This window comes from Synchiropus splendidus, chromosome 5 (genome assembly GCF_027744825.2).
Source record: "Synchiropus splendidus isolate RoL2022-P1 chromosome 5, RoL_Sspl_1.0, whole genome shotgun sequence".
NCBI lineage: Eukaryota > Metazoa > Chordata > Actinopteri > Syngnathiformes > Callionymidae > Synchiropus > Synchiropus splendidus.
Window position 1 is genome coordinate 4,378,122 of NC_071338.1, and position 17,656 is coordinate 4,395,777.

The 17,656-nt window shown below is 39.8% G+C and overlaps 1 protein-coding gene across 4 annotated transcripts in view; it reads left to right on the forward strand.

Moving 5' to 3' along the window:
* Window positions 1-4,701: 4,701 nt before the first annotated feature.
* The window catches only part of atrnl1b (attractin-like 1b), a 50,488-nt gene continuing 37,533 nt past the window's right edge, over window positions 4,702-17,656 (forward strand). For 3 of the 4 annotated variants that reach the window (XR_008414507.1, XR_008414508.1, XM_053864593.1), the window contains exons 1-6: window positions 4,702-5,757; window positions 6,285-6,368; window positions 12,481-12,594; window positions 12,705-12,833; window positions 14,868-15,076; window positions 16,200-16,374. Coding sequence is in view for 2 of the 4 variants with exons in the window: in XM_053864593.1 (XP_053720568.1) it covers window positions 5,516-5,757; window positions 6,285-6,368; window positions 12,481-12,594; window positions 12,705-12,833; window positions 14,868-15,076; window positions 16,200-16,374 (953 nt within the window). In the remaining 2 variants the exon portion in view is untranslated. The remainder of the gene's footprint in view (window positions 5,758-6,284; window positions 6,369-12,480; window positions 12,595-12,704; window positions 12,834-14,867; window positions 15,077-16,199; window positions 16,375-17,656) is intronic. The other variant, XM_053864592.1, reaches the window with a different exon arrangement.

The window sequence follows — 17,656 nt, forward strand, 5'->3', positions numbered from 1 at the left end:
TTTAACATCAGGTGTAGCAATGATCCATGGTGGTGGTTGAAGGTCTATGTTCACCTCCCTTTTATTGAGCCGTTTGCCACTTCCTGTCATGTCTGCACTTTATTGTCTGCAAGAGCAGTTTTCATTGCATGCATTTCCTTTCTACCCTTTATTCCAGTTTTTATTCTTTTTTGTTATGCTTCAAACTCTGCCTCGTGACGTTTTTCTTCAGCTTGCAGTTTGGCCTCCCTACATTTTTTTTCTGCATTCCACTCTGCTTCTTCCTTTTCTATTGCCAATCTCTCCTATTAAGATACTGCCTTTGCCTTTAATGCTGCATGTTCCATTCCTGCTTTCATTCTGATGGAGGATGATGATTACGAAACACTTCCACACAGAGAGCCAGGTCTGCTTATGTTTTTTGCAGTGGATGTGCGGATTGTTTATCGCACTCTTCAGCCTGTTAAGACCTTTTCATGACTTCTTTTGTCCACTCTCACACTTCCAGAAGAATTCAGGCATTAATTTATTCTTAGGTTCATACCAATCCTCCTGATTATTGACAGAGTTTATTTTTACAGCGTCGACATTTGTCTTCCATTAATTGATTAATCTGCTTCTCCAAGCTTGTTAGCTGTGATAACTGCGTGTCTGCAGTTATCTTGACAGTTCTACAGTTTGTTTTTCACTGCGTTCATCCATAATGTTGTGTCCACTCCGCCACTTCGTTCAACCATCGTCCTTATTTTACAGTGCTACTCGCACCACGCAGCCGTATTGAGCTTCAATTAGCGATCCGTAATAAACTTATAGGTTGCTGTCCCTCCTTCTCACAACCACCGTCATGTCTGTGAAAAGTTCGTCTTCCATAATCTGGTTACAGCCAGTCGGTCCAAAATTCCATTAATCCATGCAGAGCAGGTTTTTTGACTATTGTAGGACTATTGGACTATTGGATCTCGGCTTGACGCTCTCAATAATCCTGTTGCGTTGTTGATTAAATCCACGTAGAACCGTTCGTAAAGGTTTCAACAGTTTACTGGTGTCAAACAATGAAAGGGTAATACAAAAAAGGGCTTCGGAATTATGCACCTAGCATCCAAAAAACAACGTAGCGAAAATTATCCAGAGAGAGAGGGCACTAGAGAGAGAGAGGTCACTTTTTCCAGACTGCCAGCATCACTGCTCTTACGGAAGCCCCAAGGTGACTTAAAGTGCGGAGCAACTCTAAACTTCCACATGCTCCCATCCACCTCAAACCATTCAACTGACAAATGACCAACTAATCACAGCATCACACAAACGAACAGAAAATACCCGTGAACAGGCCCTTCAACCTCTCATTCCAAAATGATAAACTTATATTGTTGTACATTAAAATTAAATTAAAATTAAATTATTCATTACCCCTCTATCCCAACCAAAAATCTAACAACTGCATTTAGGCTGCTACAAAGAGAATTCCCATACTTTCCTCAAAGTGGAAAGATGAAGAATGGAATCCATCCATTGGTCGGATGTTGAACAAAGGATTCCAGGACCATGGTTATTTTCCATGTCGTATTTCACCAGCTTTTATGGTTGCTCTAATATTTGGTGAACAGTCTAAGTCTATGAAGTGAAAAAGCCAACAACTAGGAAAGTGCTAAGGTTACTAGATGTCATCTCTACTACCCAAGCAGAAAGTCAGAGTTTCCGTTATTTACAACAGTATGTCAGGGGTCTTGATGAGACAGGTTTGAGAAGATACCTCAGATTTACGACTGGCTCTGATGTGCTCCAGAATTGCATGTGTTGGAGAATAATTTGATGTGTCTCATTAGGAACATGTGCTAGGGCGATAACTTGTTTTCCAGCACCAATGGAATGTTGAATAAAGGTCTGTTTATGCAGGTTCAGGATAACAACGAGACTGCACAAACAAAATGTTCAGCCAAATCTCCAAATGATTCTAAGCTGATGTTGATAGAAATATCTGCTAGGTGATCCAGTCCATATTTAATGTGTTTGTACTTTGACTTCTTGGATGCTGAGCAATGCTGAGACGATGTTATGCTGATGCTGATCTGGAATAAACTGAAGCTTGCGTCCCACTTCTTTCTGCTTCAGAACTCAACGCCCAGAGAAGTGTAGAACCTGCTTGCCGGACAACACATGCTGAGTTGGATAATATTTTGCTACATTATGGACGTGGTGTAAATTTGGAAAACATTTGCACCTATGAGACCGATTTTGCATGAAGCAGTGGAAAATGTTTTCATATTTATGTTCAAAATGTATTCAAAGAAATGTAAGTGTATTACAGAAAATATGTTGATTTGACATGTTGTTTGGACATGCCATTATTGTTTTATAATTGTTGGCAATGTGTTACTTTTAAGGCATACCTGTGTTTTCTGCAGAACATCTTCATTAAGATATGAACTATTGTCATGTAGTTTCCTTTTACAGTTTTTAATGACACAATTTTACTGTTCTGCACGACTACAGGTTCACAGAAAAATGTACAACTCAAACTGCTTCATCTGGTGTTGAAGGCACATGCAGGAAAGATAGTCTCATCACATGTATAAGGCCCCTGTGAAGACATTGCTCTTTTTCAGGCATCAATAGCTTGAAACAGGTTTCAGATGTTCTTCTCTACCACAGAACTGAGGATCCAGGATTCTCAGCAAAAGTCTAACAGTCTTTTGAGTGACAACTAATCCCTTTTGTACACACAAAAGATGCGGTAGTTTGCATCCATGAAGTTGTCCATGTGTGTTCAGTTGACTCATAAGATATAGAGCAACATCAAGAATGCCACTTGAGTTTTTCCTCCTGAAAACTCTCTGCGTTGACAGTAGCCTCTGAAGAGCAGTTTGATGACAATTCCGTTGAGGGTGCTTATTGAGAGCATTGTGATTCAGTCCTGACAAATGCTGACGGTCAATTTCCATTGCCTCTTTTATCAGTCAGTCAGACAGGTTGGTATGGCCAGGAGATAAGATGGTCAAGCAGCGTGCGTCTTCCCACAGATGTTACCTGAAAATACAAAACATTAAAGATTATCATGTTAATATGAGCCATATTAGAGTACGTACGTGTGTGTTAATAAGTAAAGCATTGAATGATGTGACAACATAGTGAAAATACCAGGAACCAGATTGATTCAATTGTTCATTGTCAGCACACTATATGATAAATACAATATAACATGTGGTCGTGTTGCATTACCTGAAATAAGGCGGCCAGAAGGGGGACACCTTGCAACACTGGATGACCACTATATTCATTTTTATAGCTCTGATCACCTGGTAACATGACGTCTCTGGCACCTTGGGGGTTATTCACATGTTCAACCATTATATTGATATTGGTTGTCCAATGCATCTGCATAGCGTCATGAGCACACATTACATTGAATAACATAAACGCGACTGCGATATTACTAATGATACAGTCATTAGAAGCGCGAGCAGCCTAATCGAAAAGTGGATCCGGCCAGCTTTCAAAATAAAAACACCATGTAACGTCTGATTTTTACACTCGTTTCAAGAATTGGTCGCCTGACTGTCCGTCCAACAATCCAGTTCGGATAAAATGAATGAACAGATATGCGTTTCAGATTGTCTACTTACTTTGTCATCCTGGAGCTTTTTAACATGGTCTTCTGACTGCCCGCTGCGTCTCAAAAAGCTGCACAGAGCACCATCGTGTCCGTCCATTGAGAGGCAGGTGCTGTCGAAGCGCCGGTCATCCCACATCTGACGTACGAACGTGTTCTTTCTCTGACGAAAGCTTTTTTTCTCGAACTAACGTGATACATATCTCGTACGAACGAGATAATACATAAATAAAAATATCTTACCATGGCAGTTCAGAGCGTCCAATAAGAACCCTACCGTCTCGTCATATTTTATGAGGTAAAGAAATATCAACAAATCGACTAACATTTTATCTTTCGTTAATCGCATAAATTATTATTTTCATCTGGCGAAAATGAGCTAACATAGACACATACTCGACTTCCTGATCTGTGCATGAATTGAACAGGAGGGACGGAGAGTAATTCAAAAGGCAGATGGTCATACGAGCACGTACCCACTAATCACACGTCAACTATATTAAGTGGAGATAAGATTCATTACAGTTTACGCGTGTTGACATCCCTAATTTGATACAAAGTTGTGAAACCTTTGCTGCAAGAACAGCCTCATAGATACTCATCCTTAATCCAGAGATGTACAAAAGAAATGTGTCCACCCAGCATAAGATATGAACCCTGTTTGAGTAACGTTATATGCGTTTGAACAACTTCTAATTTAAATTGTGGCAGAGAAATTAAAATCATGACTAGATCCACACATTTTCTTAAATTGACAATAGTCGGGCCAAATATTCATTTGTACTCAGGTAGTTAACCACACTTACGACATAATTGAGAGCAGACACCTATTTGGTCATTATTAAAATGCGGCAGCAGGATGCGTTTGCAGCGCGTCAACTGTTCATTTGGTTGGATACAGACTAAGGCAGTTTTCCATAGTTTACTCCAACGTAGAAATGAGATTTGAAATTTCAGTTTATTTGGGCACATTTATTACAACTGCATTGCGCATATTAAGACTTTTGATCGCATGTCTTGTCTGATGTTTTGCGCACTGTTTATACTGTTCATGAGCTGTGCGAAGGCGAAATCGCGTCCTGCGTGTACTGTACCTTTAAACTGCATCCAAGTTAAGCGCATGCGTATGCTGTGTTTAGATTCCTCCAAAGAACTGTTCCGAGTCTTAACGCTTTCAACGCCACCGCTGACTTTTACCTTCGTGTTCATGGAGCAAGTGCTCCCTGTGCTGCCTTCGTATCACATGGAATTGCTTCAAAAATTAACTGTGAGTGTACTGTTCGACGAGACAGTTGGAATTCGCTCGATAACGTCCCCGTTGTGTCAGTATCTCCCGTCGGTAGGAAGATCAATCCCTACACGCTAGGACTTTCCTGTTAGCTGCGGCAGACCCCCTGCGTTCAGTGACCGCTCTAAAAACAGCACAAGCCTTTTGTTATTTTGAGGATACATCCCACCCGAACTATTTTGGATTGTGTGCCCGGAGCCTGGTTCATTACACCGTACGTCTCTCTCACTGTCTGAAGGTTTGTTTCCGTGTTAAAATGGCTGCTGAAAGGTTTTAAGGAGATTGGACCTGATATAACGCTATAGTCATTCTGAGCTCAGCTCCGACTGCGAAGAAGCCTGCTAGAAGCGCTAAAGTGATGAAATGAAGTGAAAGTCATTTCATCCGCTACGAGCGACGTTTTGCTTTGTTTGGATGGGGATTTCCTCCGTCTAAAATGCATGCGATTGATCTGATATTTTTAAACCACCCTTGCAACATCTAACTGGCGGTGTTCTAATGCATTACACATAGCTCTAACTGAATCTCATCGTAACCGTACGACCGTTGTAGCTGAAACTTTTGCAAAATTGCAGCAAAAACGAGGCTGCAGCAGATAATCCTGAAGGCCCCGGTCTCAGACCTGGGTTGACGGGCTGAAAATGGACCCTGGTGGGAAATGGGCTTCAAAACTCTTGACTTTAGGACACCAAGTGGCCACTGTGAGGGGCTTCTACAGATACCTGGTCGTGAGCGTTGTGTTTTGCTTGGTGCTGGTGATCCACGCGTCACCAGCCAAGACCTGCGAAAAGAGCTGTCTGTCAGGAAAATGCATTAACGGATCCTGCATCTGTGACCGAGGATGGGTGGGAGACCAGTGCCAGCACTGCCAGGGACGATTCAAGTAAGAGAACACCAGCATGCACTGACTCATCTCTGTGAAATTAAGCCGTCATATATGTTTCATTACACCAGTCATCATGTATTGTCGTTTCTGTTTTTGCTTTTTAACTTGATATAGTGCATTTGTGCTTGCCTTTCGTTTTGTATGGCTATATTAAGTAAAATTGTGTCATGTATTTTGTGTATTATTCATAATTGATCGCTCAAGCACGTCCCTCAAGTGCACTTCTCTCCCTCCCATTCAAGTTCACTGCAAACGGTGACCCAAATATATGTGGGTTAACTGATGTCTGATTTACTGAGCAATCTCATTCTCTCTCTATGTGTGTATGTATATATATATATATATATATATATATATATACACACACACACACTTTTTTTTTCAAACTGACAGTGGAATACTTAGGATCCTATGACAACAGCAACACTGACTGACCACAAAAAAAAAAATGAAAATCAGTGTCATAAGTGTACAACTGCCACTCTGAAATGTTTTGAATGTGTTTTTCTCCTGTGTTCTTGCAGGTTGACAGAACCATCAGGATATCTGACTGATGGTCCAATCAACTACAAGTACAAAACAAAATGCACCTGGTTGATAGAAGGACAGTAAGTGTCTGTTTTAAAGCAACATAATGTAACGTTTATATATATTCATATAGTTATTGTTTTTCTTTCATATATTTGATGACATATTTCATATTTGTATGATGTATACTTCACACCTGTTGGACTGCAACAAAAATTTTGGGGCGGGGGGTCAGCCGAGTGCATCGGGGAGTACAAAAATTATATATATTAAATATGTAGCCAGTGGCTACAATTGTGTGAGAAACGCTAAGTGAAATGTGCGTGCATGTGACATTCTGCGTGTCACATGCACCTGGCGATTGCATTATTTGGCCGCCCAGAGTATGATTAGCACACACAGCGAGGAGTCAGGTGCTGACCAACATAAATGGAAGACTGAAATTGGTCTGTAATAAAAACATTTTACAATTATTGTAATGTCTAAGTAAGTAAACTACACAGTGGCAAGGCTGCGGGAGTTGACCAGATTCGTTGAGAAATGCTGAAGCCTCAGTGTGTTGACGGGCTGTTTTGGCTGGATGTCTGGGCCAGTACCGGACGAGTGGTATTGGTATTGGGATTGTGGTTGCCCTATTTAAAAGAGGGGGACCAGAGGGTGTGTTCCTACTACAGTAGTAATCACACTCCTTAGCCTCGTTGGTAAGGTCTACTCTAAGGTTCTGGACAGGAGACTAAGATCGATTGTTGAACCTGGGATCCAAGAGGAACAATGTGGAACATGAGGATGCCCCCTAGACACCTTCCTTAGGTAGTGTTTCAGGCATGGCCAGCTGGGAGGTAACCGACGGTTCAGCCCTGGACCAGGTGGAGGGATTATGTCTCGTCATTGGCCTGGGAGCGTTTGATGAATGGATGTATGGGGTTCAGGCATTCTAGAATGTTCTAGAGCACCTTTGTGGATACTGTAACCAACCGTATTAAGTCTTTCGTAACACAATGTGTGGAAAAGCGAGTCCTGACTGCATATAACATAAATGCGAGCTACCTGGACAGTTGTGTTGCAACAGTGCCTCTTCATGGCAAGCAATCAAAAAAAAGCAATGTTTTTGCCCCCTTTGAGTCGCTAACTGCAGAGACTTTTACAAAGTTTGACCGGGTTGCCTTTACATGTCCATTAATGACTGAGATATTGAAATATGTTTAAAGCCTGATGTTTTGAATGTCATTCAATTTGATATTACACATGTATTGATGTCAGTGCTATGTATATTCATTATTTTCTTTCTGATTTATTACTTCAACCTTAGTACTATTTTTTGTGGTTGCATGATGACTGGTGAACCCAGTCATCATGATATTATACTGTAGTGGTATTAATAATTAGCTTGAAAATTTGTTTTTGTTTGAGTTTTTTAAACATAAATGGTCTATCTAATAATCCAATTAAAAGAACACAAGTTATATCCAAAAGAAAAGAAGATCAAGTACAAATCATATTTCTTCAAGAAACACACTTACCCAAGCAAGAACACAAGAAACTTTAACAGTTTGTCTTTAAAAACAGAATTGTGGAGCTTGTTTTTGGTGGTAATTCGAGTACGATAAGTTATCGATAAGTTATCGTCCATCGTCTGATGCATAATATCAGTCACTCATGCTTAAACAGACAGCTGTGAATAAACCAAGCCCCTTGTGTCATTGCACACATTGAAATGCACATCAGGAGAAAGTGCAGAAAGAGCACGTATAAAAGTTTTATAATCAGAGGACTTCTTCTCTAAAGTAGCCTGTGAAAAATGACAGTGCTTGAAAAGTGAAGTAACAACTGACAATATCAGAAAGAGATGGTCGCGTGAGATCTACTTATGCCTGCATAGTCCTGACAGTGTCTATTTCTATTTCTATAAAAGCCTGTCAGGTGAACTGTGAAACTTGAAAGAGTAGATCACAGAGACTGACTGGTGTTACGATCACTTCTTTAAGTTTCTCTTGATGGAGTTTAATTTAATTTGTATTGACATTTTAGTTGTTTATAATCATAATCAAAACACTTTGACAATAAAGAACAAAATTCACCCTTAAAAAAACCCAACAAAACAGAATTTGGGAAGAACAAAAAAAAAAATCAGGTTTTATTGGGTTGTAGTGAAGGCCTGTTGACAGTAGGGGTGGGACGATATGGGCAGTTCACAATTCGATACTGCGGCAATATGACAATGATAATGTAACAATATACGACACATGATATCTGCAATATGATATATTGCAATAAATTCCAATCCCTAATGTATGACGATATATGTGATTGAAACTGAAAAAAATACCCTGAAAAAGGAAAATGTCATCTAATGATGTGTTTATTCAATGTACAATTCAAGAAAAATGACCTCATAGAAAGGTGCATTTGCGTAGTGCCTCACTGCCTCCAGTCTTGTAAATACATTGTACAGCTGGACAAATCACAGGGCATGAACAGTAAGAACATTACAAAGTGGGTAGCAATGTTTCTCCCATCTAGTATTGAGTGCGTGTATTGCTATCAGCTCTCGTCCGCCACACAGTTCAAAGAACGTATAACTGCTAGGTTTGTCTTCACATTTCCAGAAGCCTAGATGCCATCTGCGTAATTTCACCCAGATCACAATAGGGCTTGAAAGGGTGTCACAGTGGAAAAATGCATTGTAGGCCAACTGGAAAGTTTGTTAACAACATTGTCACCAGCTCAGTGCGCTGTTTGTTCGTTGAAGTCCGTCTGTTAATCATGATGGAAACATGCTATTAACTGCCACTCATTCCTATGACCGCTTCTAAAAAACATTGGTTTGCGATTGTTCCTGTTTCATTGATGGAAGGAGTGCTAAGGACTCTGGTTAATGGTGATGTGCCACGCAGCCTGGATAGCAACTGCGAGACTTCAAAACATCGGCCATACACTGCAAACGTTGGGGTGTTCACGACAGTTTTGACTGGAAAGTTTAAATAAACAAGTTCTGAATCAAAGCACGCTTGTTGCTATATCGTCTGTAATGCCACTCGGGTTTTGGGAAGTTTCGCGTTCACAACACGCTTTAACCAAGTAATAAATCAAACCGTGTGTTGCGCTGCTTCACAAGTGTCACGTATGTTGGGAAATACACCTCTGGTGTGTCTTCCCCGCGCCTATGTACTTGTGAGAATGACTACCAAAGAACCAACAAGTTAAAATCATAAATAATCTATTCCCTAACAAAGGAGTCGAATGCATACGTAGATCTTTGTGTCCACAGATGCGCCTGATTTAGCCTCAGATCAAGTGGTGTGGAGTGAATCTCATTAAGTCCATTTTGGGGTGTAGTGACCGCTGACCTCAAGAGACCAAGACCACTTGGTCTCTTGAGGTCTGGGTTGCCATGGTACCAAATTCCAGGTCTTGTGTCAACGTTGATGAATCCTCTTGTTGTTGCCCATTTTGCATTCTTTTTTGATGGGAAACTGTTATCAGATAATCCAGTCCACTCTTTTGATTGGCTTGCTTCTACTTGTTGACTGGTTCGTCCTCTGCCTGGGTTAGATGTCTCCTATGTTCCTTGTTGGTCCTACCAGTTGGTTCCTACCTTTCATAACTCACTCTTCCATCCATGCATCTTTCACCACTATCCTTACCATGCACATCACTCACACCTCTCACGCCAATGACCTAACCCAATGTCACAGTGTCTGTTGGATTCAATATTTTATTAGACAAAACATTATAAAGCATTGTATAGCACAAGATATTAAAATATTATTCTTATAGGTGGCAGTGGCACACAGGCTAGCTTATGTATATCAAGGCAACAAACAGGCAGCTTGTCATATCGATCGTCTTAAATTGGAGTTTATTGAATGTTTTTTAACGTCTAGAGTTCATGGCATGATTTCATAAAATTCTATTTATCAGTCAGACTTTTCATTATCTTTATCTCATGTTTCCTTCTCAAGCTTGCCAGGTCTGGTGGAGGGACGGCAATCATTACCAGTGCCGCTGTTTGTCACGTGACGATACCGCGAGCAGTTTTATGTCCCTCACCGGGCATTGTAATTCAAGATGGAGTGTGACTATGAGACATCTAGTCAAACAGAAGATTCTGAGCAAATAAGAAAACTAGAATACGTTCGTGAACGGCAATGACAGATTTTACATTTCTAAATTTAAATAAAATGCAGTAAGTAATACACTGCATGTGCTGTAATAAAACATCTATATTTGTTGTCAGTGTATCGATTATTTGTTGCGACAGAGAGCGCAAAAATATGTTGCAATATTGTTTTTTCTTTCCCCACCCCCAGTTGAGAGGAAAACCGGGTTGAAGCTACGAGGAAAGGAACTAAGACAAATCCTCACCTGGGTTTTTCCTCCTTTATGGTCAATCAATGATTTGTCTGACTTACAAGTTCAATGTTAGTCAGGGTTGCATCGCAAGATGCTTTCAATGCGTCTTCTAAAGTGTGTAGCGTGAGCTGCTCCTGTTTGTGACCTCCGGCTTTCCGTGTCAGCTTATTATGATCTGTATGATCTGCAAAAACATGTATATCAAATGTTCTCGTGGTAACAATACAGGAGCTAGTGGAAATTGCTTCTAGCTCATCTCAGCAGAACTGCAACAAGGTACAACCGTACATTTTAAACAATGGATGCGTCTGGGAAGTTGGAAAAGTGCCCTCTTAAGCAAGCACAGCACCACTTCCATTAGGGTTATGGGCAGAGTTCCTGCAGTTGAGTGTGGGCACTAAATTGACCCCGGGGTTAGGTGGATCACCAGAAACCCCAAAGCAGCAACAGTGCCATTTTTTTTAATTGTGAAAAAGTGTTCACTTTTGTTTCTTAATGCACTTTTTTCTCCATTGTGTCTTTCTGACATTTTCTGCCACCTGCTCATGTGTTTCTGGTGTGGTCAGAACCAAGTTTGTCTTAATCAGTCTTGATGTTGGCCTATTTTCAAAACTTGATGTTATGTATGCTCTTGCATTTTTAAGACTCTATACGGAAGTTACTGCTCTTTCCGAGTATTTGGCATGTCACACCACTGTTCCCAATCCATTTAAGTTTATTATTTATTTGATCGCTATACATTTTATCTATTTACAGTTTACATGGTGTTTCACGTTTTATATTTGTGTTCTCTAATTGTGCAACTACACACTCATAAATAGTTCAAGCCTGAACTGTGTTTCAAAGCACCATAAGAACGGATAGAGAAGTACAAACGGTGCATTGAGTACAAAAGTATCAGTGTCAGTATTTTAATAAAAAGGAAATTACTAGTCTTTTTTCTCTTTGTTCTCGTGGGCAATGTGCATTCTCCTTATAGACAGGATAAAGCGACCATCCAGTCAAAGAAAGAGAAGAATATTCAAGATATTAACATTGTGAAATCATTATTCTATTCACCCTGTTCTCCCTTCACTGCAGCAATAAAACACCGGCAGCCACCAACCTCGTTTCGTGCTTGCTGCTGAACGACAGCTGCAGCCATCATGAAGAATAGATTTTGGTTTGTCTTTTGAAGGCACCGCTAATATGTTCAGGATCCTTCTCAATGGGGCAACCAATCAAAAGCGTGTTCAATATATGCGTCAAATATTTATTTTCAGACCCAAATCAAACAATAACTTGAGGGAATGTATACCACAAACTCGTACAAGGACCCACGTACTTTAGATGATGCTCATCGTGGTGAGCCACACAAAGCCAATGTAGACAGAGCTGCTCAGAATCCTCCCTGTGAGGTTGGAACACCATCATATGATTGAAGGTTGTCCTGGGGTGCAATACTCTGAGGTAAACAAGCCAATTTATCGTGATACTGATTTGAGGTCATATCGTCCCAGATAAGGAATATATTTCAATGATTCTTTTTAATTTATTCCTCTGTTTTTGAGTAGTTCTGTCGACCAACAAATGAGCACTAAAGACATGTTTCTGCCGCGAAAGAACAGTTGGTAACAAAGGGAGCGGGGAAACTATACAACCCACTGAGGTTCCTTAGACAGCTGACTGTCACTCATGATCTGTTTTTTTTTTGTGATTGGTGATTCAAGGCTTGAGCTATGCTTCCTCAATGACTAACTGGGGTTATATTCAAAATTACAAAGACAGGACTTCATTGTTCATCATAATGAAAAATATAATGATCTTTCTAGTTGAACTCTTTTTCATTTCTCTTTGCAGTCCAAATGCAGTTCTTCGATTGAGATTTAACCACTTTGCCACGGAATGTAGCTGGGACCATGTGTATGTCTACGACGGAGACTCCATATATGCTCCTCTCGTTGCTGTTTTCAGGTGACTATTATTATCAAGCCTTCTAACAAGTATTGACAATGAGCATTCACATTAATGACAAAAGGACTAGTTACTCATCTCAATTAATCAAACTGTACTTTTGACTCCAGTGGTCTCATTGTGCCTGAAGTACATGGTAAGGAGACGGTTCCTGAGGTGGAGACAACATCAGGTTATGCGCTTCTACACTTTTTCAGTGATGCAGCCTATAACCTGACAGGATTTGAAGTCTACTACTCGTAAGTATAAAGCTCGGAGCTTTTATTACTTTTCTGGCTTGCAAGCTACTGTTAAAATCATATAACAATATGTAAAATAAATAATTACATTTTTATCAACAGAATACAGTTGTAGTGTGTTGTAGAGTGTCTCATATCTAGAGTAGCCTGATTCAGATTGATTTATTTTACCAATTGACCTTTTACTACTAACTCTGAAGGAACTCTAAATGTACTGCACAAATAGCCCATCACTACTACTGAAAACCTCACTTGTTATCTGACCAGTTCATCACAGAATGTATCACAGAATTTGATTGGTCATAATCTATAATCTTTACACTCAGTGATTCCAATCCATTAATCGCTCTAATAATGTCCCCAGCTGCTGCTCAATGGATAAGTCTGCTTGACTTGACAGCATAGTAGCAGATAAGTAGCCATTGCGACCAATGTGACAATGTGTACCCAAATGCAATGGTTTCTTTTTTTATAATCAGCATTTTTTTATTCTTTTCAGTGGAATAATGATTACTGTGAATAAAGGAGAACACAATAAAACAAAAAGGCAATCACATTAATATATGAGCATTATATAACTGAAATTCACTTTGGCTCTGAGAAAAATAATGAGAAAATAATAAATAAAGTTAAGATAAAGAAATATACACACAAACATACATACTCCTATATGTATAGAATGACAAGAATGACAGAAATAGGCCGATGTTGAGTCACTTGTGATGTTTCACATAAATTGGTCTAATTTAGTACGAGTTATTGGGAAAAGAAAAATATTTTCTCCATTTGTCATTGTATCTTTCACATCGGTTGATAAGTCTAAATGAAAGACTACAATTCCCACAACTTCATAACTTCAATGATGGTAATTGTTTTTCTTTCCGTTGAGAAACAATGAGTTTCTTCCCCAGTATTAATGAAGTTTGCACCGACTCTGCCAGAGGTGTTGGGAGAGCTGATAGAGCAGAGGTGGGCTATTAAATTTCCTAAGGGGCCAGGTGGAGAGGGGCTGTGAGACTTGTTTAGTGAAAATACAGAGAGAAGCTACGCTGTTCTGATAACATTCCTACAAATCAAAACAGACACACTAGTCTCAAAAATAAAACAACGGGAAAAAAAAACAGAATTTTGGAAAAAACAAATCAAATTTGCACATAGGGTGTTGTTTTATTTTAGAAGCAGCAAGCTGAACCACAATTTCGTACTGTAAGAACTGTGTGCCTCATGCTTTTGAAAATGCTTACTTTGTTAAATAGCCACCTATTGTTGTACCTGTTTAGCATGTATTTACTGAAGGTATAGATGACAAAATTATTGAAAGGCTTTTATTTAGATATTTACGGTTTATATAATTGTTATCGAAACTGTATCATTCAGGAACCAGTATCGAAGTAAGTGTATGAGTTTTGGTACTGGGATTGAAAGTGTTTGCTAGATAACAAGGAGCCACAGGAGTTCTGAAACACAGCATGTATAACCACCTATAAAAGACAGCTAAAAACTCATTTTAGTGGGCTTGCATTTCATGTAATGTACTCCAAGCTTTCTCTTACTTATGAAGTTGATCAGTGAAGTTCAAAGATTGTAATGGGGAAATCTACCAAAATCGAGATGCTGCATTTCTAGCCCACAGCCGCATTGCCAATGGAAAATGAATTGTTGAGTAATTATTGACAGTTAACTTAAACTTCCGGGAGTATGATTGACTCGAGAGATTGACTAACAATCCTCACAGAAATGTACTCATGAAACTCTGGAAATCAAAATGGACAATGGTCAATGTTGAATTTCCTCACTGTAGGGAATAATAATAAAAGACATGTCATCTAATTAAGAAACACATAAATCAGATATTCTTTCTGGGAAATGAATATGCATAATAAGTGTGCAGAAATCACAACAATTCCTCTCTGCTCCTTTTCCATCCCTCAGATCCCTCAGAAGTTTATATTCAAAAGCTATCCATTTGATGAGGGATTGAAATGAACTTCAGCTACTACTAAGAGCACAAATCATAAAGTTTTCTTCCCATAGGGTTAACTCCTGTCCCAACAACTGCTCTGGACACGGCAAGTGCACCCCTGGAAACTCTGCTGCTAGCAGAGTGTACTGTGAGTGTGACAAATACTGGAAGGGGGAAGCTTGTGACATCCCCTATTGCAGGAACAACTGTGGAAGCCCTGATCATGGCTACTGTGACCTCACAGGGGAAAAGTTGTGTGTTTGCAATGACAGCTGGCAAGGTAATGGCTGACTCTTTTGCCACAGTGAATGTCTTTTTTATAAAGATACACAATGCCTCTGTTAATCTTTATACATTTCTCTGGGTCTGACCTGAATTGAAGCTTTAAAAAAGTAATTGTGTTTAATTTGTTGTTGAATATGAAATAAATAAAATAAGAATTTATATGTATCCATTTTCATTTTCTTTTCCTGTTCTGACAAATAAATTTTGACAGGCCATTCTCAAACACTTAATGTTGTATGTCAGAAGAGAGGTTTGCAGTGATAATTCACTCATTCCCATTTTCACCCCCGGGCCCCAGTTTCTGTTTGCATGGACTCATAATACGGACACAGTCTGTGTGGACCATCAGCTGATTAGACGGGTCAATTCAAGATCCTAAGATAATTCAAATACATATGTATAATCTGCAATGTATAGTAATCAACTTTATTGAAATATTATTTTTGAAGATGATGATGACCATTATCAAGGTCAATGCTTTATGTGTAGGCTCAATTTGTTGTGCAACAGTGCTCACAAACCTGCCCATTCCACTCATGCCATGCAGAGCTGACCCTCCCACCCGCAGCATCAGACACGGTGTTTCAGCGCTTACTTTCAAGATTAATGCAGGATACGAACAGGCAAACTTTTTGAGGAAGTTTGCTCTGCCTCCATATAGTTCTAGATAAATCCTTTTGGACATAAGTTAGTTTGGACATGACATGTTTTTGTCACAATAGACGCATCATTGTGAATTGTTTCACTGGTGAACTGACCCTATAACAATGATAATGAGCCCTTTTTTCTGGCTTGCCCCTCCTAAATGTGTCGTAATGAAACACGACTCTTCCTCGTAAGTCCTTCAGTACATGCAGTCACACAACAGTTTGACGTTCCACCTTCAAACAGCGCAGTAGCTGAATTTGACATATTTATTAAGTGAACCCTGTATCAACCCACATGGAAGCAAGGTATTGCTTCAAAATTCATCACCCCTCGATGTGTCTGTATCATTTTACCCATCACTACCGCGGACAACGAGCATGTCACGTAACTTGAAAGTAGGCTGAAGGAAATTCCAACTTTTAACATAAAATTAAAATATCTTATTTACTCCCCACTGTCTGATCATGCAGGTCCAGACTGTTCCTTAACCGTGCCTTCTACTGAGTCCTACTGGGTCCTACCGAGTGTCAAGCCATTTGGCACATCACTGGGTCGAGCTTCCCACAAGGCTGTTGTGCAGGAAAAGGTCATGTGGGTGGTTGGTGGATATTCTTTCAACTACAGCTCCTTCCAAATGATACTTAAGTAAGTCAGAAAATTTGTACTGTGATTGTGTCTAGAAATTCTCTATTTCTGTCTTTTAAAGAGGTTAGTCTGAGGGACAGGCTTTGTTGGTATTTTTATGTCTATGCATGTTTATATTCTCATAATTGTATGCATTGTTGAAGTACCATGGAAACACACAAGAACAGGCTTTTAGGTTGGAGGGCATCTGGGTGTCCTGACGACGCCCTGGACTGCAAATGTACGCCCAGTTTTTCTCAGCAGAATGCCCAAAATGTCAGATTATTCGTGCCTGTATAAGCCCTACTTGTGTTGTCATCACTTTGATTCCCATGAAAAGGGTGTTTCCGCCCAGTAATCTCGCCCAATATGAGCGAAATTCACAGATTCTCAACCCTTTTGCAGCCGTAGCAATATTTGTTTACCAGCTTAATCTCGCTGTTGTCCACATCTTGCGAGTCACAACACTCGCAGCTGATACGACTGTATGCTTATCAGAATCAGCTTTATTGCCGTGGTCAGCGAGGATCCCACTAACTAGGAAAGTGCTTTGGAGTAATGTGCAATCATGAACAAAAACATAATAATAATAATATTAAATAAAAATAAACAGTAACATTACAAGTAACTAATAAATAAGAAAGCCACAAACAACAAGGACTGATCACAAATTCATCCGTCTCACGGCCAAGTGGAAGAAGCTGTGACTTGAGGTTCTGTCTAGATTGACCGTAGCGTCTCTGGGTCCTGGAGACATACAGATCATGAACAGGTGGCAGTCTGCAACCAATCACCTTTACAGCAGAATGCGAGCATTCTCTGCTGGGCCTTCCTGATGAGGGAACTGATGGTCATCTACCATTTGGGGTCCTTGGTGATGGTGGTTCTCAGGAAGTGGAAGGAGTCCACAATGGGAATGGATGAACCAGCCATCATGAGAAGGGGAGGAGGTGTGATTCAGCCTTTCATATTTGTAGGATGTGTCTCAGGCTACTGTGACCTCACAAGGGAGAGATTGTGTGTTTGCAATGATAGCAAGGTAATGGCTGACTCTTTTGTCACAGTGAATGTTTTTTTATAAAGATACGCAACGCCTCTGTTAATCTGTATACATTTCTCTGGGTCTGACCTGAATTGAAGCTTTAAAAGTAATTGTGTTTAATTTGTTGTTGAATAAATAAGAATTTATATGTATCCATTTTCATTTTTTTTGCTGTTCTGACAAATAAATTTTGACAGGCCATTCTCAAACAATTAATGCCGTATGTCAGAAGTAGGATGTGGCTCTGTTCAACAAAATAGT